At 37.4% G+C, this 26,601-nt stretch overlaps 1 protein-coding gene across 1 annotated transcript in view; it reads left to right on the top strand.

The window, feature by feature from the left end:
• Positions 1 to 24,552, top strand: part of DIPK2B (divergent protein kinase domain 2B) — a 61,872-nt gene extending 37,320 nt beyond the window's left edge. Inside the window, exons 3-5 of the mRNA XM_044666847.1 lie at positions 4,108 to 4,281; positions 22,382 to 22,670; positions 24,098 to 24,552. Coding sequence (XP_044522782.1) covers positions 4,108 to 4,281; positions 22,382 to 22,670; positions 24,098 to 24,438 — 804 coding nt within the window. The 3' untranslated portion in view covers positions 24,439 to 24,552. The remainder of the gene's footprint in view (positions 1 to 4,107; positions 4,282 to 22,381; positions 22,671 to 24,097) is intronic.
• The last annotated feature ends 2,049 nt before the right edge of the window (positions 24,553 to 26,601 follow it).

Genomic DNA, 26,601 nt, shown 5'->3' with positions numbered 1-26,601 from the left:
CATAAAACAGATGAGTTACATAGTGGATTAGAAAATCAAAAAGACTATCGAAATGATAAAACTAAAAATAGGTTCTTTGAAAGACTTTTTAAAAAATGATAAAACTTTAGCCAACCTGATTCAAAGAAAGAAATCCATTAAAAGATGAAGATGAAAATATAACAAACCCAAAGAAATTTTAAAATAATTATTAGAACCTACTATGCACAATTACATGTCAACAAAACTAGGATTTTAATAGAAATATAAAATCACCTACAAAAAATAGGGCACAGGAACTGGACCTGTAATTTCATTGGTGTAGGAAACTTTCTAGGTAAGGAAACCTTTTCTCTTAGTAGTTTCTCTGCAATTTATTTTCTCAGGGAGTGACCTAGAGAAGAAATGTCAAACTTAAAAAGTAATTGGAGGGCTAGCTGGATAGCACAGTAAGATAGAGCCTGGAGTTGGGAGGACCTGGGTTCAAATATGACCTCAAACTTCCTATCTGTGTGACCCTGGACAGATCAGTTAATCCCCAGATACCTAGCTCTTATCCTCTTCTGGCTTAGGAGTAATATTAAGATAGAAAGTAAAGGTATTTGGGTTTTTTTTAAGTAATTGGGCAATATTTAACAAAATAAATAAAAGACAATACAACATAGGCAATGTTAATTTATAGTTTCCTGTGCCAATATGTGGCCCAAGGAATCTGTTTCTTTTTTGAGTTTGACACCATAGCCTAGGGCACTGATGTGTTCAGGAAGCTGTCCAGCGTCACAGAAATAGTATGTATTAGAGGTAAGAATGAAACCTAGATCTTCCTTTATTTGAGACTTACCACAATGCAAGGCTGACACTAGAAAGAATTTAATTACTCAAAGAACAGTTCACAAAAAAGCATATTTTAATGATTTAAAAATTGCAGATGTTTTACACTTATGATAGTGATGAGCAAACAAATTAAAATATCTAGAAAATCCTAAAAAATATTAGCAAAGAAACTAGTTGGAAGAATTAATAGCTTTAATAAAGTTATAGGCTTCAAAATAAAATCACAAAAATCAACCAAAAATTTTATATAGTGTTTATATATGCAAACAAACATGCATTTAGATATTCATATGTATGTATATATATGCACATATACATACACACAAATATCTACATACACACATATATTCCAGGTAGGTGGCACAATGGATAAAGTACAGAGCTTGGAGTCAAGAAGACTCATCTTGAGTTCAAATCTGGCTTCAGACACTTACTAGAGTGGGACCTTCCTCAGTTTCCTCATCCACAAAGTGGACTGGAGAAGAAAATTGCAAACTACTCCAGTATCTCTGCCAAGAACACCACCACCAACAAATGCACACATCAAAACACATAGGCACACACACAAAGGAACAATAATAGAAAGTAAAGATTCAAAATGCACAAAATATTTGGGAGACATTCTACCAAAACACATCGAATACTCATACAAATATAATACAATAATACTCCTTAAAGAATTAAGAAACAACTTAAATAGCTAAAGAAATATTCAGTAGTCATAATGTGGCCTTGGCAATATAACCAAAATATACAGATTCCGTGCTAAATTAATGCAGCTATCAAAATATGCACTTTACAGAGCTAGACAAAATAATAACAAAATTGATTTGGAGGAACAAATAGTTTTAGAAAAGCATGGGGAATAGTGAAAAATGTAGTAATGAGAGAAGGATAGCACTATTAGACTTCATATTATATTATAAAGTATTAATCCTCAAAACCATTTGTTGAACCTGGGTTTAATGAACAAATTTCATTTTAAGGACCATGAAAAACAGGAAAGATAAATTGAGTTTAAACACAGATGGATGTATGGAACACTGTTTCAAATATATGTATTAATTAAAACACTTGAGATAGAAAGAAGTTTTTATGACCCACTTAACATATTCTTTTCTGCAACAATGTGTCTTTGGGGACTCTTGAAGTATGTTAGGAACAAATAAGCAAAGTGGAACTGAAAGTTGTCATCAATTCTGGACCAGAAGTGTCCAGTCAGCTCCTCAAAGAAAAGCCATTGAGCAAGCCAATGGTCACCCAACTTAAGGACAATACAGCCTGGGCAAGATATTATACCCGGGTCTGTGTCTGTTTATGGCAAAGACAATCTCTGTTATGGCATGTACAGCATTCCACACAATAGCAAAAATGTGATATGCTAAGGTTATATCAAATCCAAGATGGTAGAACAGGGTAAGGCAGTAGCTGACTAGGGAAGTAAACTCAATATAAGAGAATGACCAGGAGTACCAGCACCACCAGGTCATTGGCCAAGCAAAACTGGGCAAGATAAACCTCTGGTCTGGAACAGCAGAATTGTGGGTCTGGGTTCTATCTAACGCATACTCATTGAAAAGGACCATGCCAGCAAGGCCATGTCAGCAAAGATATCTTTCAGGCAATGGGCCCAACTCAAATCTTCCCTATTTCCTATGACTCTCTTATTTTTCTTCAGCCAGTACCATCCCAACTGTAGGTTAATGACAGAAGTGAAGAGCATGGCTAGAAGGAATGAGTTCTCTGCAGAATACTCAGAGCCAGTTTCAGTGAAAATATTGCCAAACAGGCCCAGAAAAACAGAAGAGTAGATCAATAGAACAGGCTAGACAGGAATTAGAAATAAATTAATTTAATAATACAGTGTTCAAAAACCTAAAATCATAAATTACCTAGGAAAAAACTCTTCATCTAGCAAGAACTGCTAGGAAAACTAGAAAATAATCTAGTAGAAATAATGTTTAGACCACATCTTATATCATTTTTCATAGTAAATTCAAAATGGTTATATGGCCCTAATATTAAATATTAATATTAAAGATGTTGCCATTAAAAATTAGAGGAAAAGGAGACCATTTACTTCTCACAGCTCTGGCTAATAGGTGAATTCTCAATGAAGGGAGAAGGGCAATTGTAAAAAATAAAGTAAAATAAAATAAAAAATGAAAATGCTTTTACATTCATGAAACAAATACAACTAGATTAAGAAAGCAAGTAGTTGGTTGGGGGAAAAATATTTTTATCAAATATCCCTGACCAAGGGTCTCATATACAAAATATATGAACAGCTTGCAGAAATATATAGGACCAAAAACCAGTCCTCAATAAATAAGTGGCTAAAATATATGAATAACCAGGTCTTAAAAGAATCATGACCTATTAACAGCCATGAAAGAATATCCCAAAGTACTAATATCAAAGAAATATAATTTTTAAGGCCTGATATTCACTTCACCTTCAGAAAGTTGGCAGAGATGAAAAATATGAAAATAAGCAATGTTGAAGGGGTTGTAGAAATATAGTCACACAACTAGGCATTGTTGGTGAAGTCATGAATTGATCCAGTATTCAAGGAAAACAATTTGGACTCATGCAAAGAAAATGAATAATATGTTTATGCCCTTTAAGATCTTATACAACAAGGATATCTATACAGGTACTTTTTGTGGTAGCAAAGCACTGGAAACAAACTATATGCACCATCGATTTAGGAATGGGTAAACAAATTGTGATACATGAAAGAATCATGAGAAACAATGAACATGATGAATAAAAAGAAGATGGAAAGATTTATATGAATGAATCTAAAGTGGGATTAACAGAACCAGGAAAATAATTTACATAATAAACATACAATATATATGTACATATATATAATAAAAACATAAATACAACAATGTAAATGGAAAGAACCAGAACACCAAAACAATACAAAGTAACTGTTGTGAAATTATAATGATAAAGCTTGGACCCCAAAAAAGAGATATCCCTCCCATCCATTTCTTTGCAGAGGTGGAGGACTAGGAATGCATATAAGCTTAGACTTTTTTGATGTATTTATTAATTTTATGAAACTTTATTTTTTCTTGTTTTTTATTATTTATTGTAAATGATAACTTTCTTAGAAATAATGATAAATGTAGCTGGAAAAATAAAAGATATTAATAATATGTGTTCAAAGAAAGTTGGGTCGTAAAATTGCAATATTCTTAATTCAGTTATAGTGGTCTCATCTCAAGCCATAGACATGCCACTAGTCTTCAAAATCACCTATACAGACATTTCTATTTCCAGGGTCTACCCAGCCCAATGCTTCGATGTCCCTCACAGAGGCTCTTAGATCGCATTGTCCGGAGATACGCTGAAGTGGCAGATGCTGGCAGTGTCTTCATGGATCACTTTACTGATCGGGATAAATTACGTCTTCTCTATACTCTTTCCATTAATGCCCATCCCATCATGTTACAGGTAAGTATCTTTGCAGCTAAATGTTCCCAATGCTTATATTTTATAGGGAAAGAATTCAAATTCAACAAATATGAAGTCTAGACAACTAACAAAAAAAAATAAATCAAGCCCGATTCTGTAACATTTGAAAATTTCCAAGATACTGTAAAAATGCTCACAATGAAAAATTTACAATAAGCATATTGTTGGAGAGGTCTCCTTGTTGCACAAATCAAGAAATCTTGTATATTCTTAATGAATGCCTGGAAGAGAACCTTTGAAGGCTGTATTTTTCTTTGCCAGGCCAAATACTTTCCCTTTTGTCTTCCTTCCTTCTTCCCTTCCTCCTTTCCTTGCTTCCTTCCTTCCTTGTTTCCTTCCTTCCTTCCCTCCTTCCCTTTTCTTCCTTCCTTCCTTCCTTCCTTCCTTCCTTCCTTCCCTCTTCCTGAGTTCAAGTCTGGACTCAGACACTTGCTACTTGTGTGACCCTGAATAATTCATTTAACTCTCTTTGCCTCATTTTCCTCCTCTGTAAAATGAGCTGGAGAAGAAAATGGCAAACCACTCTAATATCTTTGTCAAGATAACCCCAAATGGGGCCATGAAGAGTCAGACAAGACTGAAATGACTGAACAACAACAATCAACAAACATACGAAGAGCTTGTATTCTCCACATTTTTCAGTCAATTGTTGTAAACATAAAGAGAAGAGGCAGTATGAATCAATTGAAAGGATTCTGGATTTAAAAATATTTTTTCAAAAATTTCAAAATTTTCTCAACTCTACCACTTGCTTCCTGTGTGATCTTAGACAAATAACTTTATTCCCTTGGTCTTATGTTCCTCAATTATTAAATGAGGCAGTAGTAATACGTGGCTCTGAAAGTATAAGTTCTAAATCTATAACCCTTTGTGGCTTGCTAGATAAAGTCTGCCTTTTTGCTCCTGTTATTTTCATTATGGAAGCCTGTCCTCAATATAGTGAAGTCTTGGTATATTTAGGAAAATATTGGTTCCCATCCCTTAGAGTCAGGTATGATCATGTAGAGGGCAGCTAGGTGGTGTCCTACTGCCCAGAGTGCTGGATCTGGAGTCAAGAAGACCCATCTTCCTGAGTTCAAATCTGGTCTCACACACTTTCTAGTTGTATGACGCTGGGCAAGTCATTTAATCCTGTTTGCCTCCATTTCCTCATGTGTAAAATGAGCTGAAAAAAGAAATGGCAAATCGCTCCAGTATTTTTGTCAAGAAAATGGAGTCACAAACTGAAAAATAACTTAACCAAAAGTGATAGTCCAGGCAATACGAAGCCCAGGGGAGTCCACAGCTATGAAGAAAGAAATAACACCCTGTTTTAACCCAAACTTCAGTTTGCACCATTAGGTAAGTTAAAAAAAAAAAGGCTAGGGGTTTGTGAAATGCACATGATTCCAAATGCAGGATATAAGGCTGGAAATGTTCCTTACTGGTCCTGTCAGAAGGCAAATTCATAGTCAACTATACAGGGCAAGTTTGGAGGTCCAGAAATAAATAACACAGAAATTCCTATTTGCTTCCCTTCAGAGTTATTTTAATGTTACTAGTTTAGATACATATACCTCAGAGACATATTTTAGAATCCCATATTTTAGAATCCCACATTTATGCTACATACAATCTGGTGGGAATACCTTGCTTCAGATTCCCCAGTCCATCACCTCCAGCTATTTCTCAATTCATTCTTCACTGCCACTAACAAATCATCATTCCTGTCACTATCATTTAATGTCAGGAATAATTTCTAAAGATTTCCAAACAAGCTATCTTAATTTGTAAGAACTATGGGAGAACAAGAACTGAGAAAAACTAAACTATTGGAACTAGATGGAACCTTAGAGATTGCCTAGTTCTCCTTATTTGAAACATGAGGAAACTTGAGTAATTCCCATAGAGGGAAAAGGACTTGACAAAGGTTACACAGCAAGTTTGTTGCAGATTTGAACTAGAAATGTAGTTTCTAGTGATCTGTGCTTTACAGAGGCTGCCTCAGGTTAGAGATGATTTTCCTTCCTTTGAAAAGTGCCGATTAATGTTTAACTTCCAGTAAAAATGTGTCATTTTTTAAAATGTCATTATTGCTAGAGATTGATCAAAATTAGGAATGAATCCTGGTAGCTGATTTAGAAGCTTTCATGAAGAAGAATTCTACATATCCTGAATATATATAATAATTAATACATCTGCATAGGAATGGCATTTAGGCATATGGATAAAATTAATCAATTCATTTATAATTATTGTCATGGAGACCTTTCCTACATTGTCGTTTTTTATTTTTGGTGAGTTGTTTCAGTCTCATCCGACATTATAATCCCATTTGGGTTCTTCTTGGCAAAGAAACTGGAGTGGTTTGCCATTTCCTTCTCCAGTTCATTTTTATAGATGAGGAACTGAGGCCAACAGGGTTAAGTGATTTACCCAGGGTCACACAGCAAGTATCTCAGATCTTCCTAACTCCAGCTCCAGTGTTCTATCCACTTAGCCACCATGGATTTCCAAACAGGATGAGCAATTCTATTTGACCACAAGAGAAACATTTGAAGCAAGTCAATGTTTTCTGTTTTCATGTTTTAATTCCTGTGATATCCCCCTCTCTCCTCCCCGCATCTCTTCCCTTTGCCCTACTCCCATTTTGCTTACATATGTTGAGAGATGGGGCTTATGAGCAAGCATGGGAGTAAGGCTTGGAGCACAACTATGTGTCATAAATGCCCAAGGTATAAAAGTATATTTCTCAGTTTCTAGGGACTGATCTTGGAAGGACTGCAAAAGAGCAGATTGGACCGTAGGGAGAAAAACAAACAAAGGTGTGGTCTGTGAGAAGAGAATGTTCCACCCCATAAACAAATGTGGTCATCCCATGAATCAAGTAAGAGTGGAGTTGGCCAGAGTGACCCCTAGGACATTTACCAGAAAGTTAATTCACTTTAGTGCCCCCAAAGCTAGGGAAACAGGTCCACATAATAAAGCTAAATTTATTGTCCTTAATTGATTAGAAGATGTTACTGTTAAAGAGGGAGGAGGAACATTTCTGTAACAATTAAACTTCTATCTAGTTTTGGAGTCACAGACTATCCTTTTTTAAGTATGTAGGGAAAAGCCTATCTCAACTGTGTTTGGATAAAGGTCAGAAATATTTTTGAAACAACTGATTAATGAGTCATAACCAGATTTATTCAAGGAGTAGAATAGCCAGTGGGCAAACTTCCATTCAAAGGAAAGAAACAGAATTAGGGGAAACTGGTCAAGCAGATCTTATCACTACCTTCACAGGACTATGTCTCCAACCTTTCTAACAATCAGCATCCACCTGGAACTACTTTAAATATGGATGCACCATTTCAAACTCCCCAGTTGGCAGCCATTGGGATTTTCCCCTTGGATGGTGAAGTGCTGATTTATCAACATAAACACTTTTACCAAGATCAAGCTGAGATAATAAATAATAAGCAAATCATATTTACAGATCCAAGAGATTATAAATCACACATCAAGTTCTAATGCTTATGATAAAAAAAGATGCAATTATCTTTACAGTTAACATCAATAACAGCAGGTATTGGGATTAGTTTAGAGGTAGAACAGAATACATGACAAACACTATGGTTCAGATTTCCAGGGAATAAATCCACAAATTCATTATGTAAATGAAGCACTCCAGTTTATTGAATGTTTTGACAACTTTTTGAGTATACCTAATTATTGCGATCTACATTGTATCTTTGTATCCTTAAAGTGGCACTCTACACCTCAAAGAAAAGGGTATTCGAGGACTGAATAAATTCTTTATCAAAGAAATTATTCCATAAATTGCCATGAAGAACCAACTACCCTTCTGGTGGGAAGGTAGGAACAGGAAGAGAATGCAAATACCTCCAGGTGTTTTGATAGGCAAGTTCATTTCAGATACATAGATACATAGATAGATACATAGAAAGATAGACAGACAGATAGATAGATAGATAGATAGATAGATAGATAGATAGATAGATAGATAGATAGATAGAAATATTTAAAAATTCAAATTGCCATCTCATCATAGTTAGCATGAAGCTTTAAAAATGAAACCTAATTTTCTAATTACCATGTTCAGAGGACTATAGGAGAATGTACATATCTGTATATACATTTTATATGCATGTATATTGTAATACACACATAATTGGCAGAAGAATCCTGAAGGAGTATGTGACACTTCATCACATGGTTAGGTCATACTTAACAACACATAATATATTTCTGACATCATATGTACATATGTAAATAATAGTTTACACCTAGGAGAGGATTTGTCTGCCTTAGCTTGGAGTTTTCTCTTACTTGGGTTTAGACACCTTCTACTCAAAACCATCTGACATTTCCTTTTTAAAGAATGTAAATATGTAAATGCTTGCTTACTAACTCTTAGTAATAGCTTCCTTACTAATAATTTCTACTAACACACAGGCACAGAATAGTTAGTTTTGGGTAAGTTAGAACAGGGTCCGAATTTTCTTTGTAAAATACTGTACATAGTTTAAGTCTATGGTTTAACCAAAAGGCTTATAACTAGTGTTAGGTTTACTTATTCTTACTAATGCTTCCTAACATAGGCATAAGTGTACTGACATAATAACATACTAACACTTAGAAAGATTGAATTAGGTTTTAGAAACTTGCTTGAAATTTTTCTTAGTTGTTACTTTTGTTTTTAATTCATGAAGTTAGAAAATTTCATAGCTAGAGTTTATTACTTAGTTTGTTTAGCTAATGTTTTGCTTTAAGACTGTTCTGTTGATGTTTTGTGTTTAATCCTGTTTTCCTTTCTGTTCAAAATTTTTGTAAAACTTTAATCCCCTTTTCCTTCCTTTATCTTTCCCATAACCCATCTTAGCTTAGCTTAGGATAGAAATAGAGTAAAAATAGGAGCTAAGACCCCTTTTGTTGTTTTGCAATGCTTAGAAAGGAGTAAGGGAATAGTTTAGTTTTGTCCTAGAGTAAGTATAAAATTCCTTAGGAACTTAGGGACCTGGAAATGTCGAAGGGTGACAAATGGGCAAATAGAAATGCAGGGTTTCTTGCATTGCAATATTACCGTAGGCAATCCTGTCAATTATCAGAATGGAATTCTGGGGTGGCATGTGCCAGATGCCAGGTGCTAACTGGCAGTTGGGCTGTGACTATATAAGGCCCTGAAAACACAACCTTGGGGTTCCTTTTCCCTTGACCTCACCCAAACAATTTGCTATCCCTGACCTTTCCCCCTGGAGCCCCTGGTTGGGAAGGGTGGAAGGGAGGTACATAGTGGGTAGGATCTTAGATAGTGTAGCCTAGTGGTTAGGGCCATCTCTAGAGCAACTCAACAACATCATCAGTGTACCTAGCTGATCAAATAGTACCAAGCCAGAGTCTAGGTATCTCTGGCTGGGGGCTGGTTGCCCTCAGCCTGTCAAGACTCTTTGGGTCCTTAGCCAGCACCTAACAGTTGCCCCTAGCAACAGCTTAGCAAACCTAAGCCCTCTTGCCTTAGTTTTCCCTTTCCAATTCAAATAAATCCCTTAGCCTTAATCTGTGAGATCCTGTGATTATTCTAGCACCTTCAAGGCTAAGGAGACTAAGGGGAGGACAGAAATTGAGAAGTAGGAAGTAGGGGTTATCGGAAGTGAAAGCTAAGCTTCCATTGTTGACAGGAAGTTAGGCCACGGTTTCCTGCTGGGCTCTGCTCTCATCCAACAGGGCATCAGTTACCTCAGCAGGGAGGAGCCACCAACCCAACATCTTAAAGGAGCCTGTAGCTAGCAGTGGAGATTCACTGGGCAGCTGAGCTGAGGTTGCTCCCCTCTGATAATACCAACTCCAATCTCCAGTTAGTTTAATTACTGGATCCTAGGCCCCTGCTGAACCACTCATTACCATCTCCTCTTATCCCCTTATTACAATATACATATAACCTATAGTCTTTTGAACATAGTTATTAGAAAATTGGATTTGGACTTCAAAGTTTCACATTACTATGCATAACAACTAGCATGGATTTTATAAATGTATATATCTGGATATAAGCTTTTCTATGAAAACTTATACAAAATACCTAAAAGCATTTCAAGTCCTATTCTTTCCTTCCTGTCTGATGGGAAGTTGGAGCATCATCGAAGCTTATCAAAGAGTTTATTCAATACTTATTTCATGCAGCTCTTCTAATAACCTATGTAAAGTTTTTACTCTTGCAAAGTTTCTCTTTAGAGTTTTTACTCTTAAATAGCACAACTTCAAATGTATTTTGTCATTGTCAACTAATTACTATCCACAATCCAAATCAACTATGCCGTGGATTATAGTAAACAAATCTGTCAGAACCAGTTTAATATGAGCTTAAATTGCCCAATTCTAGGGTTGTTCCATGATTCATTTTGCTTTTCCAAATCCACACCAGAATACCAGCATCTTTGAAATTAAATTTGAAATTCATTAGAAATTCTGTGAATTCCCTAGCGATAAATGCCTTTTCAAAAACAATCTCTTATTCTAAACAATTTCTAACAAGTAGACGTCTTTCTTGTACATTTCTTTTTCCCCCCACTGATCTTTCCATTTAGTTTTCTAAATCTATAATAACTTACAGATATCTTATAATTTAGACCAACTCTATTGCAAGTTGCTACATTTCTCTTTATCTATAATGGTGCAGTTTCTTTTTTCAACTCTAATTTTCTTACCCATAAACTTTTGTTTCCAAAATATTTTTCCATTTTAATTGTATTATAAGTTTTAGTTTTCCTTTATTATTGTTTCTGTCTCTTACAAATTTCTGCACTTTCTGTGTACTGGGCTAATTAAATTTTTTAAGCTTTTTCTCATATTAAAGATTCTAGTGCTCGGGCTGCTTTCCATTTCATTATTTTAAAATAAAATCCTTTATATAAGTGCCATTTGTATATAATTCCTTCAATTTGCTAAAAATTGAATTTAACCAAATCATTTATTTAGACTTATTCCTATGAGCTACTGAAACTCTTTCTCAATGAAAAAATAAAAAGAACTGAGATACTAGCATATGTCTGCTTTTAATTGAAAAAGAAAAATGAAAAGCAATAGCTACTAGGAGAAAGGAGATGACTTAGCCAACTATTAGTAATAGAGTTCCTTGAGTATAGTTTGCTTTGAGAGAAGAAAAGCAATAAAAAAACAACAACAAACTTTCTCTTCCAGGATTAAATATACACAAAGTACCTCAACCCTTGGGCCATGTTGGCAAACCTATGGCACCCATGCTGCCCTCTTCCTCTCCATGTGCCTGAGGACATTTCTCATATCACCCACTCCTCTGTCCAGCAACCCAATGGGAGCGCTTCATCTCTCCCCTGTCTGGGGTAAGGTCGGGGACTCACATGTGGCAGTTTGGGCACTCTAAAAGGTTCACCATCACTGCCCTAGAAGATAAAGTTAATACGAGGTTTGAAGGAATTCCTATATCCCATAGTCTCTGTGAGACAGAATTGAAAAGGGCTAGTTAAAACATTTTAGAGTACTGACTTAGGGACAGGAAGACCTGATTTCAAATCTAGTCTCAGACACTTACTAGCTCTGTGACCCAAGGCAAGTCACTTACCTTCTGTCTACCTTAGTTTCCTCCACTGCAAAATACATTTACCTCCTCGAGTTAATAGGAAGATAAAATGAAATAAATTTATGAAGCATTTTGCAAACCTTAAGACACTATATAAGTGCTAGCTGTTATTGTTATTATTGTTATCAATTTTTAATTCCTAGTAAAAATTCAAAGAAACTTCACTATGAAATTCAAGATAAACTTGGGTTTAATCCCTATTATAATTTTTTAGTTCATGAGCTCATACCTAATTTAGTTAACACATTTTCTCCTGAAAGACCATAAATTTGGTCTCTTCCACAAATCTTAGGAACAAGCGAGTCCTTTCTTCCAACTCAATTTTGTTTCCTTTATAATTTTCATGATATCTACTTATTCTCTAATCAACTATAACTGAGGAAGGGATCTCTGCTCAAATTTGAAAAATTATCATTTTCTTTTTAAAACTGACTCCCATTTTTAACCTTTCTCAAATAAAGATTAGTCATATCTCTAAAAGAGAAAAAGAGACAAATTATTGACAGTATTCACTTATACTGAATAAAAATGACAGTAAGTCAGCAAAGATAACTTTTCAGGAATGTATGTAAATTTGTTCCAGCAAGCTCTCAGTTTAATTACTTAGGCTTTAATTTTGGTCCCTGAAGTTTCCCAAGCAGCTTATTTCTTATTTTTTTTTAAAAAAACGTTTTAAGTGAACATTTTCACCTAGATTAGAAAATTCCCAGAGTCCTTCCCTACACTCATTAGAAATAGAAAAGGCCCTGGGTAAAGACAGTTGGAAATCTAGATCTGGAAATCACAGTTCTCACTGGAAAGTTTCTGAAGGAATGAAGTCAGGGATCTATAGGTCTAGTCAAGATATACAAACCAAAAGCTGACATGCCTTCCAGAAAAGGTGAGAATACAGAGCTTAATTTTTCTTCCATTCAGATTTAGCTGATGGTTTGTTTGTAGAGACCAGTCTTGCTAACAGTGTATTGAAGCTTAGGATCTCAAAATAGCATACAGATCAGGTCTAAAAGGAAAGAAAAGTCCAGTAGGCATGTTAAATAGAGGGAAAGAATTTATTTCCTTGATCAATTTGATGTATTCATCAATCACCTTGATGACTTGATGGAGCATGATCCTTTGTCTGGAGTCATGAAAACATGTTTTTGTGTACAGTTTGGGCATGCCCAATAATGCACTGTTGAAAAGATACACTGTTCTTGATTCATTTTCAGTAAAAGGGGACTCCCCAAGATGATAAGTTGCCTGGATCTCAAGAGGATGGATTCATGTCTGAAGAGTTGCCCTGCTGTCCTTGCCTATGAAACACCTGAATGCTTTTACCTCTTCTGACTTTTTACCTTTTTGTCCTTTCTCTTAACGTGGGTTAGAGGAAGAGAGAAAGAAAGCAGGATTGGGCATCAATCAGGAGAGCATGCTCCCATCAGTTTGATGGAGATTCTTCTCTTCAAGTGCAAAAATGCCCACTTTCACCTTGAGAAGACTGTGTATAGCTTCTGATTGGGTATCAGAGGTTAGGGCTAAACCAAGATAACTCAATGATAAGAGGAGGAACTCTAGTCAAAGAAGCCATCCTTCTTCTGTAACTATAAAAGAGAAGGGCAGCTAGGTGGCACAGTGGCTAGAATACCACATCTTTAAGTTAGGAAAATGTATCTTCCTGAGTTCAAATCTGAATTTAAACACTTACTAGCTATGTAACCCTGGGCAAGTTACTTAATCCTCTTTGCCTCAGTTTCCTCATGTACAAAATGAGCTGGAGAAGGAAATGGCAAGCTACTTCCATACCTTTGCCAAGAAAATCCTAATTGGAGTCATAAAGATTTGGCCATGACACAGTGAGAAAGGGGGTTGCCACCTAGGGACTTTCTAAAAAAAAAAAAAAAAGTTCCCTTATGACATAATGCAAGCTCTCAATATGGTCCCATAACAATGAAAGTCTAAGGGTGCCAAAGGGGGTAAGGGGAAAAGGGAGAAAGCGTTTATTAAACATCATCTTTGTGCCAGGAATTTTGCTAAGCACTTTGCAAATATCATCTCATTTGATGCTCACACCAACCCTGGGAAGTAGGTGCTATTATTATCCCTATTTTATTGGCAGCATTCACAATTTTATTTATTTAGTAAGACATTGAGGTAGACAGAGGTTAAAGTGGTTAAACTTATCCAGGTTACATACCAAGTGAGTTTTAGTCCAGCCCACTATCCACTAGACTATTTAGCTGCCTTTGTAATTGGTCTCTGAGGGTTAAAAAAGGTTAAAATTCATCAGAATGTCAGGCTGCTGCTTGTTCTGTGGCTTCAATATGTACTTACCTTGCAGGAGGGGGAAAATGAAACCACAGTGTGATACCATGAGTACTTGGATAGATGAAAAAGTACTTGTAAAATGGAAGATAAAAAGCATTTATATAATGCCTAGTGTGTAGTATAATCTTATTTGGTACAAGTACAAAGTGCCTGGCTATATATTTTCCAGTTGAGGAAACTGAGGCAGGGCTTAAGTGACTTGCCCAGGGTCATACAGCTAATGTCAGAATTCAAATTTGAACCCAAGTTTTCCTGACTCCAGGACCAGTTGTTTCTGAGTGCTTACTATGTGCAAGTGTTGTGATAAGCCTTGGAGATACAAAAAGAAAATGAATATAGCCCCTGAATTCTCTCAGCCCTTGTTCCAGTGGGGGAAACACACAGGAGTTTTCAGCTGCATGTTATATAGAAATGTCCATTGGTCCTGAGAGCGCAGCCCCAAAGCAGATGGCAATGCGTCTTTGTTAGTGTCATTTTCATTAATAATGAAATAATGAAATTAATAAATGAAAATAATAATGAAATAATGATTTTGATGTTGAACTGTTGGATGTTCTGGAGGTAAACCAAGGACTCTGGAGGTAAAAAATGTCTTTTCTGGGTCTTCAGCTCCATTGGCAGCACAAATTGGTATAGTGGGTAAAGGGAAGACTGCAGGCTCTAGTGGGAGAAGTAAAGAATCCATTAGAATGGGAAGGTCCTCCCTTGTGGAGAGCCCTAAGTCCAGTTCCCTTCTACTAAGAGGAAATTCTTAAACGTTATTTCATCTCAGAGCAGTGAGGTGGCTCAGTGGGATAGGGAGCAGGAACCTGGAGCAGGAAATGAGAAGTCCCAGGTTCAAACAGACACTTCCTAGCTGTGTCACTCTGGGCAAATCACTTACCAATTGTCTAGCTTTTAACACTCTTTCTGCCTTAAGGCTGACACTTAGCATTGATTCTAAGACTGAAGCTAAGGGTTTAAAAAAAAGTTATTAAAACTTAGAATTCTTATGAATTGTTAACTCTTAGAAGTTAATAACAGAAACTATGTATAGACCAATATCTTACACCATTTACCGAAATAAGATCAAAGTGGCTATAAGACCTAGAGGACAAACAGGCAAATATTACAGGCAAATTAGAAGAACATGGAATGTATTACCTACTAGATTTGTGGATGAGAGGAATTTAAAAATAAGCAAGAAATGAAGAATATTGTGAGATATAAAATGAATAATTTTGATTATATTAAATGTAAAAGGGTTTGTAAAAATAAATCTAATGTAGCCATGATGAAAAGAAAAGTAGAAAACTGAAGGGAAAATATTATAGACAGTTTTTTCAGATAATATCTAAAATATGAGGAGGCATAAAGAGGGGGCAGCTGGGTGGATTAAGAGTCAGATCCAGAGATGGGAGATCCTAGGTTTAAATCTGACCTTAAACACTTCCCAGCTGTGTGACCCTGGGCAAGTTACTTAACCCCCATTGCCTAGCCCTTACCACTCTCTTGCCTTGGAACCAATACATAGATTCTAAGATGGAAAGTAAAGTATTTTTTTTGTTTTATTTAATTTATTAATTTATAACATTTCTCCATAGTTATAGGATTCATGTCCTATCCCTCCCCTCCTTCCACCCCCTCCCATAGCCCATACACAATTCTACTGGGTTTTACACGTGGCATTGATCAAGACCAATTTCCATGTCATTGATATTTGCATTAAGGTGTTCACTTTGAGTCAACATCCCTAATTATATCACCATCCACCCATGTGATCAGGCAGTTATTTTTCTTCTGTGTTTCTATTTCCACAGTTCTTCCTCTGGATGTGGATAACGTTCTTTCTCATAATTCCCTCAGAATTGTCCTGGGTCATTGCATTGTTGCTAGTACAGAAGTCCATTACAATCGATTTTACCACAGTGTATCCGTCTCTGTATACAATGTTCTCCTGGATCTGCTCCTTTCACTCGGCATCAATTCCTGAAGGTTGTTCCAGTACACATAGAATTCTTCCAGTTCATTATTCCTTTCAGCACAATAATATTCCATCACCAGCAGATACCACAGTTTGTTCAGCCATTCTCTAATTGAAGGGCATCCCCTCATTTTCCAGTTTTTTGCCACCATGAAGAGCGTAGCTATAAATATTTTTGTACAAGTCTTTTCCCTTATGATTTCTTTGAGGTACAAACCCAGGACTAGTATGGCTGGATCAAGGGGCAGATAGTTTTTTAGTGTTCTTTGGGCATAGTTCCAAATTGCCATCCAGAATGGTTGGATCAATTCACAACACCTCTAGCAATGCATTAAGGTCCTAATTTTGCCACATCCCCTCCAACATTCATTACTTTCCCCTGATGTCATTTTAGCCAATCTGCTAGGTGTGAGGCAGTACCTCAGAGTTGTTTTAATTTGCATTTCTCTAATTTAGAAACCAGTGCAACCAAAATTAGAAGGGAAACAACAAATTGGGAAAAAATCTTTATAACAAAAACCTCTGATGAAGGTCTAATTACTCAAATTTATGAGCTAAATCAATTGTGCAAAAAAATCAAACCATTCCCCAATTGGACATGAATCAGCAATTTTCAGATAAAGAAATAAAAACTATCAATAAGCACATGAAAAGGTGCTCTAAATCTTTAATAAGTAAGTTTTTTAAATATATATATATGTATATATATATGAAGGATTTTGTCAAATTTATAAGAATATGAACTATTCCCTAACTGGTAAATGGTCAAAAGACATTGAAGAGACAATTTTGGGATGAAAAAATCAAAGCCATATATTACTCATATGAAAAAAATGCTCTAAATCATTACTGATTAGAGAAATGCAAATCAAAACAATTTTGAAATATCATCTCACACCTATCAGATTGGCCAACATGACAAATGTTGGAAAGGATGTGGAAAAATGGGGACACTGCTGATGGAACTGTGAACTGATCCAATGATTTTGAAGAGCAATCTGGAATTACGCCCAGAGAGTTATAAAACTGTCTATAGCCTTAGACCCAGCAGTGCTGGGTCTGTTTCCTAGGATGGTCAGGGAAAAAGGAAAAGGACCTCTATGTTCTAAAATATTTATAGCAGCTCCCTTTGTGGTGGAAAAAAATTGGAAATCTAGGGAATGCACACCAACTGGGGATGAACAAGTTGTGGCATATGATTATGATGGAATACTACTACACTATAAAAAATGATGAGAAGGTTAATATTTTTAAAACGAGGAAAGATTTACATAAAATTAGGGGAAACAAAATGAGTAGAATCAAGAGAACATTATATGTAGCTACAGAATTAATGTTTGAAGGATAACTTGTGAATGTTCACCTCCAGAGAAAGAACTAACAAATAGAAACATGAAAGTCATAATTTTATACATACACACACATATACACACAGAGAAACACACACCCTTACCTTTTGACTTAGAATTGATACTAAGTATTGGTTCCAAGGGGAAAGAGTAGTAAAAAGTAGGCAGTTGGGTTTAAGTGACTTGCCCAGGATCATATAGCCAGGAAGTGTCTGAGGTCATATTTGAACTCTGGACCTCCCATCTCCAGGTATGCCTCTCTATCTGCTGAGGAGCCTACATTTTTTTGTTTTTTTTTGTCAAATGATGTCTTCTCTAATTCAGAAAGGGGAAAGAAGGAGGAAGATGCCTAGGAATTTTAATGTAACCAACAAAGAAATAAATTAATAAAATTCTCCAAAAAATTATTAAAACTTAAAGGTTATAAATTAATAACTCTTCAAACTTATTAGAAGTTAGAGCTCTTACGAACTAACTACTACAAATACTTTGTGTGTTTTCTGTATCTGTTTATGGGCTCCTATGAATGTTTTTCATTTTGTGCCTTTTTCTGGAGGGTTGAAATAAACACTGGTTTCTCTCTGAATTGTTATCTGAGGTGCTTGTAAGTATAATAAGATTTTAGTAGCTTGCTTGTAGCAAACAGGGTTGAATGCTAGGAGCAGAGGAATCCAGACAAAGCCCAGGCAGCATAATCCCTCTTCTGTATCCCTCTTTTCATTCTAGACACTGGATTTGTATTCTGTCTAGCAGTGAATTGGGGTTGGATTATAAATACTCTCTCTGGATGTTATGTAGCTTTTTCTCCTTTCACTCTAGCCCGGCTCAGAATGCTCAGAACACAGTGGGCAGTAGTGGGCAGACCCAGCCACCCAGTGGCTAATTCTTGGGGACATCTGATTGTTCTCTCTGACACCTTAGCCCCAGTGGCTTTCCCTCTAGACTGATCAACTCAGATACTGAAACGTTTTCTGATTGAGAGGAGCAGGAGGGAGTTGCTGCTTGAATACCAAAGGAAGGCAAAACATCAGCCCCTTCCCCTCAATTCAGAGAGGTGATGGGACCCAATAATATCTGTGAAAGGTGATCTCACCCTATTGTATAGAGTTCTCAAAATCACATCGTTGTAGTCAGAGTTTCCCAGGTCCTCTGGATGAAGGCACTGGGGAAACATGTTGGGGTTAATGGCTCAACCCACATGCCCCATCTCAAGATGAAATGTTTTCTTCCTTTTCAATTCTGGTTCTCTCTCTCTCTCCTCTGACTTCTTTCTCCTTCCCAGAAATATCTGTGAACCATAGTCATGGATGAAATTGCAAGGTCTCTAGAGTTGTTCCCAAAACATCTGTTGTTATACACACTGGGAATTTGAACCTCCCCAAACAGGCTCCACATGAGGAGCTAAGGGGACCCCTTTTATCTATGTCTATAGATGTATAGAGACAAGCTATATTTGGAGATTTTCCCAAAGTAGACTGCAGATGGAGAATAAACCAAAAAAAAAAAATATGACTGCCTAAGGTCAACAACCAGGACAGGAACCAGGCTGAGTGAGCCAATTGTCCAGGGGGAAGTCCTGAGCCATGTATAGTATCTTCTGACCTCATCCAGAATAGGAAGCTTGATTTTCATTAAAAAAAACTTTTTTTAAACCTTTACCTTCCATCTTGGAGTCAATACTATGTGTTGGTTCCAAGGCAGAAGAGCTAGGCAATGGGGGTTAAGTGACTTGCCCAGGATCACACAGCTAGGAAATATCTGAGACCAAATTTGAACCCAGGACTTCCCATCTCTAGGCATGACTCTCAATCTACTGAGCCACTCAGCTATTCCCTTGTCTTCCATTTAACCTCAATGTTGAATCCTTTTTTGGGGAACCCCCAAAATCTTTGAGGATTTTAATGTTCATTTGATTTTATTTTAAGCCACCCTACTCAGTCCAAGAAAGATAAGTCAAGCTAATTCAACCAGGATAGTTTTCTTTAAAAAAAAAAAAAAGTTTTAGCAGGCTTGGACTGCCTCTTCTATTGTATTGGGCCACAACAACTAAGAAGTGATCCATGGAGATTATGCTATATAGGTATATCTTTGGAGTTCAACCAAATGTTTTCCTTTCTGGAGAAGGAAACAGCATTTTTTCTTTTTCTTTTACCTTTTTTGGCCTTTTCCCTTGTTAGTTGTTTTGTCTTGTTTTATTTCCTCCAATATTTGGGAGGCTGTTACAGCCCCATTGAGTACCAAGGCAGGCATGAACCTGCAGAAACTTTATAAGACTTTGTTGAATTTGTATAATTTGGGGGTGAGTGTAAATTCCAGACCTGACACCTATGGGAGTTTTTGATCCTCACAAAAGACTTCTGGTGGTGCCTTCAAACTGCCTGACGGATATTGTTAGAAATCCTGGTATACATCATTGGGGAAGGCAATAAGAAATGAGCTAACTACTCTCCAGACATGTAGATATGGACCAATGTGCCAAAGGTACACTTCAATTTGTTGGGACCACAAAGATTCCATTTTCAGGACAATATAATGATCATGTGTCTATTCATTCAACTTGATAAACTTCAAATCAACTTAATGAGTTTATCAGGCATAAAATTTCCTCAGGGTCAGGAAAGCACCTCCTTATGGAGAGTATGGACCTACCCAGTGGCACCTTGTTGAAAAGCTATAAACAGTTTCTTGGTTTTCAATTACTGGGCCTTAACTCAAGAAGACTGACTCAGGAAGTCAGATTCTGGCCAGAGAAGCCATGCTCCTCTGCTGACTTATATATCGGAACAGACTGCTTTTGGCCCTTTTATTCAGTTGGGCAGTCAATAAACTAAGCACCTACTCTGTGCTGGCAACTAGACTAAAGTGGTTTCATTTTTCACTTTCCTTTTTCTATGGGATAGGGAAAGGAATTTCTCCAAACACCCCAGCATAGTTGATATGATTCGTGACAAAAGCACAGGGCTGAGGTGTGCTTGCCCATGTAGCTTGAGAAGAATGTTCTTGAGAACGGATGTTCCAGGCCAACAAACGGCAGGCAATGACTGAGTTTGTGTAGAAACATGTGGAAGAAGCAGACATATGCTTACCTACATGGAACAGAGGGGAGAGTTTATGGGAAGTTTAGACATGATGTTTGGGTATTTTCTCAAAGAAAATTCTGGGAGAAAATATAAAAGGTCAGAAAGATGACCTTCTTAGTAAGGTCCCTAAGATTAGACCTGATTTATGTGATCTAGAATCTTGGAGGGTGGGGTAGGAATTACTGGCCATCCGTAACAATAAAAATAGAAGATCCAATTTCCAGATATTTTACATTATGAAATATTAACTGTTCCATTGTTCCAATCCTGGCAGAAACACTGACCTAATGCCAGCGCTGTAATCTCCTAAAGAATCATAGATTTAGAGCTGGAAAGGACCTCAACAGGTCATGTAGTCCAAGTGACAATACTTGTACAAGGTCACCCAGGTAACAGGTAGAAAAATTGCTTTCAAATTCAGGCCAAAAGTGCTTTTCTTTCTACTAAACAATACTGTCTCCATTACATATTTTCATTATGATTTGTACATTGCTTTTTTAAAAAAAACTATTTTTATTCTTTCAGTTACAAGTAGAAACAATTTAAAACAATTTTTGACATCTTAAAATTCAGATTTTTCTTCCCCCCCTTTCCTCCCCTCCAAGCAGTGAATAGTTTGCTAAGGGTTATAATCATACTTTCTTGTAATATTGCTCAAGTTGTAATAGAAGACAAATATCACAGTACAACACTTTTCATGCTTTCTTTTTTCTGTGGGGGTAAGAAGGGGCTCAAAGGTCAATAAATGTGTCTTATTACAAATTATCATGGCAATTTGCCTGTCCTACTCTGTGAAGGTGGTTCCATTCCTGGTGAGATTAGATAGATAGATAGATAGATAGATAGATAGATAGATAGATAGATAGATAGATAGATGGAGGGATAGATAGATGGATAGAGGGGATAGATGGATGGATAGAGAGATAGACAAGATGGATGGATGGATAGATAGATAGATAGATAGATAGATAGATAGATAGATAGATAGAGGGATAGATAGGGGGATAGATAGAGGGATAGATAGATAGATGACTAGAGGGATAGGTAGATAGATAGATAGATGGATAGAGGGATAGATAGATGGATGGATGAATGGATAGAGGGATAGACAGATGGATAGAGGGACAGATAGCTAGATAAATGGATAGCTAGATAGATGATTGATAGATAGATGGATGGAGAGATAGAGATGGATGGCTAGATAGATAGATAGATTGATAGATGGATAGAGAGGGATAGATAGATAGATGGAGATAGATGGATAGATAGATAGATAAATGGATAGAGATAGACAAATGGATAGAAAGATATCAATATAAAGAAGTAAAATATATATTGCATGTATGTCTATATGTCCCTGTATATATAAACATTTATCTGTACGTATGTGTGCGTATCCTTCATATATCTGTAAACATTTAATTAAATCACTGGCCCAAGGCCTAGATGAAACCAAGCTACAGGCAAATAATGATTTCAATCAATATTATTATAATGAAACCCAGGAGGAGTGGGGGAAGGAGATAGATTAAGAGACTAGAGCGTTCTGGCCTGCCTCATTTTACTTAACTCTCCCATTAACAAACAGAGCATTGCTACAGTGAGAAAAATGGTACAAAGGGCTTCAGGGTATTTTGCTGACAGATTTTGGAAAGAGTAGGATAAGCTAATCTTCATTTGTCAATATGCAAAGAGAGACAAGGAAAGAGAAGAAGAAAAAAAAGTAACAGAAACATAGAGAGATCATTTTTAAAACTTCTTCCTCTTTCATCTATTCTAGATTTTCCCCGGGGCAGAAGGGTGGCCCTTGCCCAGGTACCTAGGCTCTTGTGGTCGATTCCTGGTCAGCACCAGCACACAGCCCTTGGATGGATTCTACAACTCACCTGCAGACCAGGCAGCTGACTTGGCATATCAGCTCCTTGGCATCATGGACTCCCTGAGGAACAATGACTTGAACTACTTCTTTTACTTTACCCGCATTGATGCTGGCACGTTTGGCATTTTTGACAATGGGCATCTGTTCATCCGAGATGCCAGCACAGTGGGCGTCATTGACAAGCAGCAAGGTACTCAGCATGTACTCTAAAAAGCAGCTGTCATAGGAGAATTTTTGCAAGACAGGGAAGGTGGAGGGGAGGGGCAAGGTGGGAGGCTGAGATTCACCTGCCCATCTTTCATATCTTTTCATTTATTTTGAGCACAAACATCTTTGGTTTGTCAGAGAGGAAGATCATCCAAAGTTCAGGAGTCAGCAGAAAATATTAACTCCCTCTCATCTCAGGGAACTGTTAGAATCCCTATTGGTTCTCAGAGCCCAGTGGACGGATACGTGGACGCATGCTTTACCCCAAGCATGTCCCAAGAGATTCAGGTGGGAGGATCAGTGCTTCTGTCCTGACACATTCGTGTCAACCCTGCTACTTCCTTTCTTTCTCAACATTTAAATCCTCATTTTCCCTTCGGAGATTGGTATGCTGGGGGAAAGAAACTTTCATTGCAGATGCTTTTTATTCCTTATCTAAATTTTAAATGTCTAGCTGATTCATTGGTATGTTTTGTAATCCATTTTGACACATTTGCTTTTTATAAAGTTTCAAAATTAAAAATCATGGAAGTGAATGAGGTGGATGAGTGAATTAGAATTTTTAAAAATTGACAAGGTAGCCACCTAGGCCTGGCATCTTTTCATCATTTTCCCAGTTGACCATCTGACTCACATATTGGGTTATTTCCAGAGCTATTACTAGCTAATCTGGGCAAGTGTCATTGAAGTGAATAAGGGAAAGGAAATGAGCATCTTTGCCTGACATAGGGGACCTAAAGGAAGGAAGCAAAGCCCGAGTGCTATTGTACCCTCTACGTTCCTGCCCAAGGGCATAGTGGCCCTCCCCTCCGTGTGGCTCTGGTCATCTCTCATATCTCTAGACCTCATAAGGGGAAAGAAAATTGTCATCCTGGTAACCTAAGAAATCCACCAGTCCTTATGTATGTGGTATGGAATTAAAATTCCAAGAGTTGAGATATATAAAAAACAACCCTTTCCTTCCATCTTAGAATCATACCTGTCTGTTAGCTCCAAGGCAAAAGAGCAGTAGGATTTTGGCAGTGGGGGTTAAGTGACTTGCCCAGGGTCACATAGCTAGGAAATGTCTTGAGGCCAGTTTTGAACCCAGGACTTCCCATCTCTAAGCGTGGCTCACAATCTACTGAGCCAGCTCACTGCTCCCTATTTGGGATACTTTTAATGTGGATTTTGTAAGTCCACTTTCAGCCTATTTGCCATGCTAAATATGTAACATTTTTACTTCCATTCGTTTGAGCAAAGCTCCTGCCCACTTCAGAAAAGAAACAGGTTGTCCTCGAAAGCCTATCTAGAAAAACTCTATAGAAAAAAAAAAAAGATTCTCTGCTAAACAAACTTGAGTTAACTCTCTGTCAGGGGTAAGGATGGCAACTGAATAAAATCTATATTTTTATTTCCTTTCTCTTTTAGGTAGTCTGACTCTAGACAGGCAAGAAGAATACAAGGACATATTTAGCTGCCTGGTTTTAGACTGTCAGTCTCCATTTCCTTCTTGCAGTTCAGTCAAGGAGAAACAGAGCTTAGTGATGGCTTGTCAGCAACTGCTGCCTCGGCTTCTCAAAGAGAAATTTCCCCAGCCTGTCCAAGAGGAGATAGACTCTGCTCTGGCGCTTTGTGGGGACCCCTCGCTCTCAGACCAGGAGGTCATCGATGCAGCCAGCAGGCTGAAGGGTATCTTGAAACCCCTGAGAACTTGTGATCCTCGTTACGCTTATCGATATCCAGACTGCAAATACAGTGATAGATACTAAGAAGAATCTCGATGAAGGAGATACAGCAACATGGTGCCAACGTGCCGAAAGGGGAATGTCATAGAAGTATTTAATAAATGTCTAATTGCTTAAAAAGGCATAAAGGCAGCGAAACCTTGTTCTTCTGTTTCTCTTGGTGGCTTGTGTTGTTGTTCAGACGTTTCAGTCATGTCTGACTCTTTGCGGATGCATTTGGGGTTTTCTTGGCAAAGATACTGAAGTGGGTTTGTCATTACCTTTTTTAGCTTCATTTTTCAAACGAGGAAACTGAGGTAAACAGGGTGAAGTGACCTGCTCACTCAGCTAGTAGGTACTGAGGCTAGATTTGAACTCAAGTCTTCCCAACTACAGCCTCAGAGCTCTATCCACCACATCACCTAGCTTACCCCAAATGGATTGTGCTTGACATTTCGTTTTAAAGAAGAATTGCTACATTTTCTAGGACTTAGGAAAGTTCTGGATTACCATAGCTGAAGTTGATAGCAGCATAGATTTAAAGCTGGAAAGAACCCTTGAGGTCATCTAATTTAAATCTCCACCCACACCAATTTGAGGTTGATGGACACCATTCATACAAAGTCATGTAAGTAATAAACTCACTGAACCATATTTCTACAAAATGAGAAAGCTAAGTACCAAGATGGAGAGAGTGGTCTCAGACACTTACTAGCTGTGTGACCCTGAGCAAGTCACTTAACCTGTCTGCCTCAGTTTCCTCTTCTGTAAAATGGGGATAATAATAACACCTGTCTTTCACTATTTTTGTGAGGTTCAAATGAGATATTTGCAAAAGAGATGTTTAGCTTAGCAAACCTAAGTGCTACATAAATGCTAGCTTTTATTATTGTTGTTATCATTAATGTTAAATGGCAAAATCAATACTCAAACTATGTCCTCTGACTCCAAATGGAGCACCCTTTCCTGTACATCATACTACCTCAACTACTACTCTTGCTTTGGAGAAGCTGGGGATGAAACAGCTGGGAACAGAGGAGGGAGAATAAGAGCAATGAAAAGAGAAGCATTTGTCTTTCTTTTCCCACTTCATCAAATGGAACCCAGTAGAGGGCAAAGGCAAACAGTTACATATTATTCCAGGTTCTCTTCTCTCACTATCTCACTCCTATGGTTTGGGTCTTTTCTCCTCCTCCTCTCAGCCCCCCCCCCCCCCAAGTCTTTCTTCGTCGAATCAGAGGATGTTAAAGCTGAAAGGGGTCTCATCCAAATTCTGGCACCATCAAATCTCTCCTACCTCGGTAAAGTCTTCTCTGATGCATCTCCATCTACGATACTTTATTCTCTGGGCCCCTCTAACATTTATTACTTCTACTGATCTCTTTCATTTATAGATGACTCAAGCGTGTTCTTCTAGGTTTGCTGAAAGCTTTAAGTACATATGCTATTTCATTTGATTCTTGCAACGATCTTGCAAGTATTATCTTGGAGCTATTAATTTTCCCTTTTACAGGGGACAGTAACAAAGACATAGAGGGCCTGAGTGCCTAGGACATGGCCACATAGCTAAGGAATATCAAAGATGGGATTTAAACTAAGGTCTCTTTGGCTCCCAAGTCTGGCACTCGTTGAGTACTTACTGCCTGCTTTGCATTTTTAGTTGCCTTTCATAGGAGGACAGGTCAATTTGGTGTGCAGATTTGTTAACCACCTCCATTTGACCCACTGTTGCTGTTGTGGTTGATAAGTCATTCAGTTGTGTCCTACTTTTTTTTTTAAACCCTTACTTTCCGTCTTAAGAGTCAATACTGTGTTCAAAGCATTAAGGGCTAGGCAATAGGGGTTAAGTGACTCGCCCAGGGTCCCACAGCTTGGAAGTATCTGAGGTTAGATTTGAACCTAGGACCTCCCATCTCTAGACATGGCTCTCAATCCACTGAGCTACCCAGCTGCCCCCATGTTCTACTCTTTACGACCTCATTTGGGACTTTTTTGGCAAAGATACTAGAGTCATTTGCCATTTCCTTTTCTAATCCATTGTACAGATGAAGAAAGTGAGACAAACAGGATTAAGTGACTTGTCCAGGGTTACCTAGCTAATAAGTGTCTGAAGACAGATTTGAATGCAGGCCTTCTCTTCTATTCATAGCACCTCCTAGCTGACCCATTTGAGGTATTACAATATACTTATGACTATAAAGGTTAAAT

This window comes from Gracilinanus agilis, chromosome 3, assembly GCF_016433145.1.
Source record: "Gracilinanus agilis isolate LMUSP501 chromosome 3, AgileGrace, whole genome shotgun sequence".
Lineage (NCBI taxonomy): Eukaryota > Metazoa > Chordata > Mammalia > Didelphimorphia > Didelphidae > Gracilinanus > Gracilinanus agilis.
The sequence above is the reverse complement of the archived record's forward strand: the minus strand, read 5'-3'. Positions and strand labels throughout refer to the sequence as shown.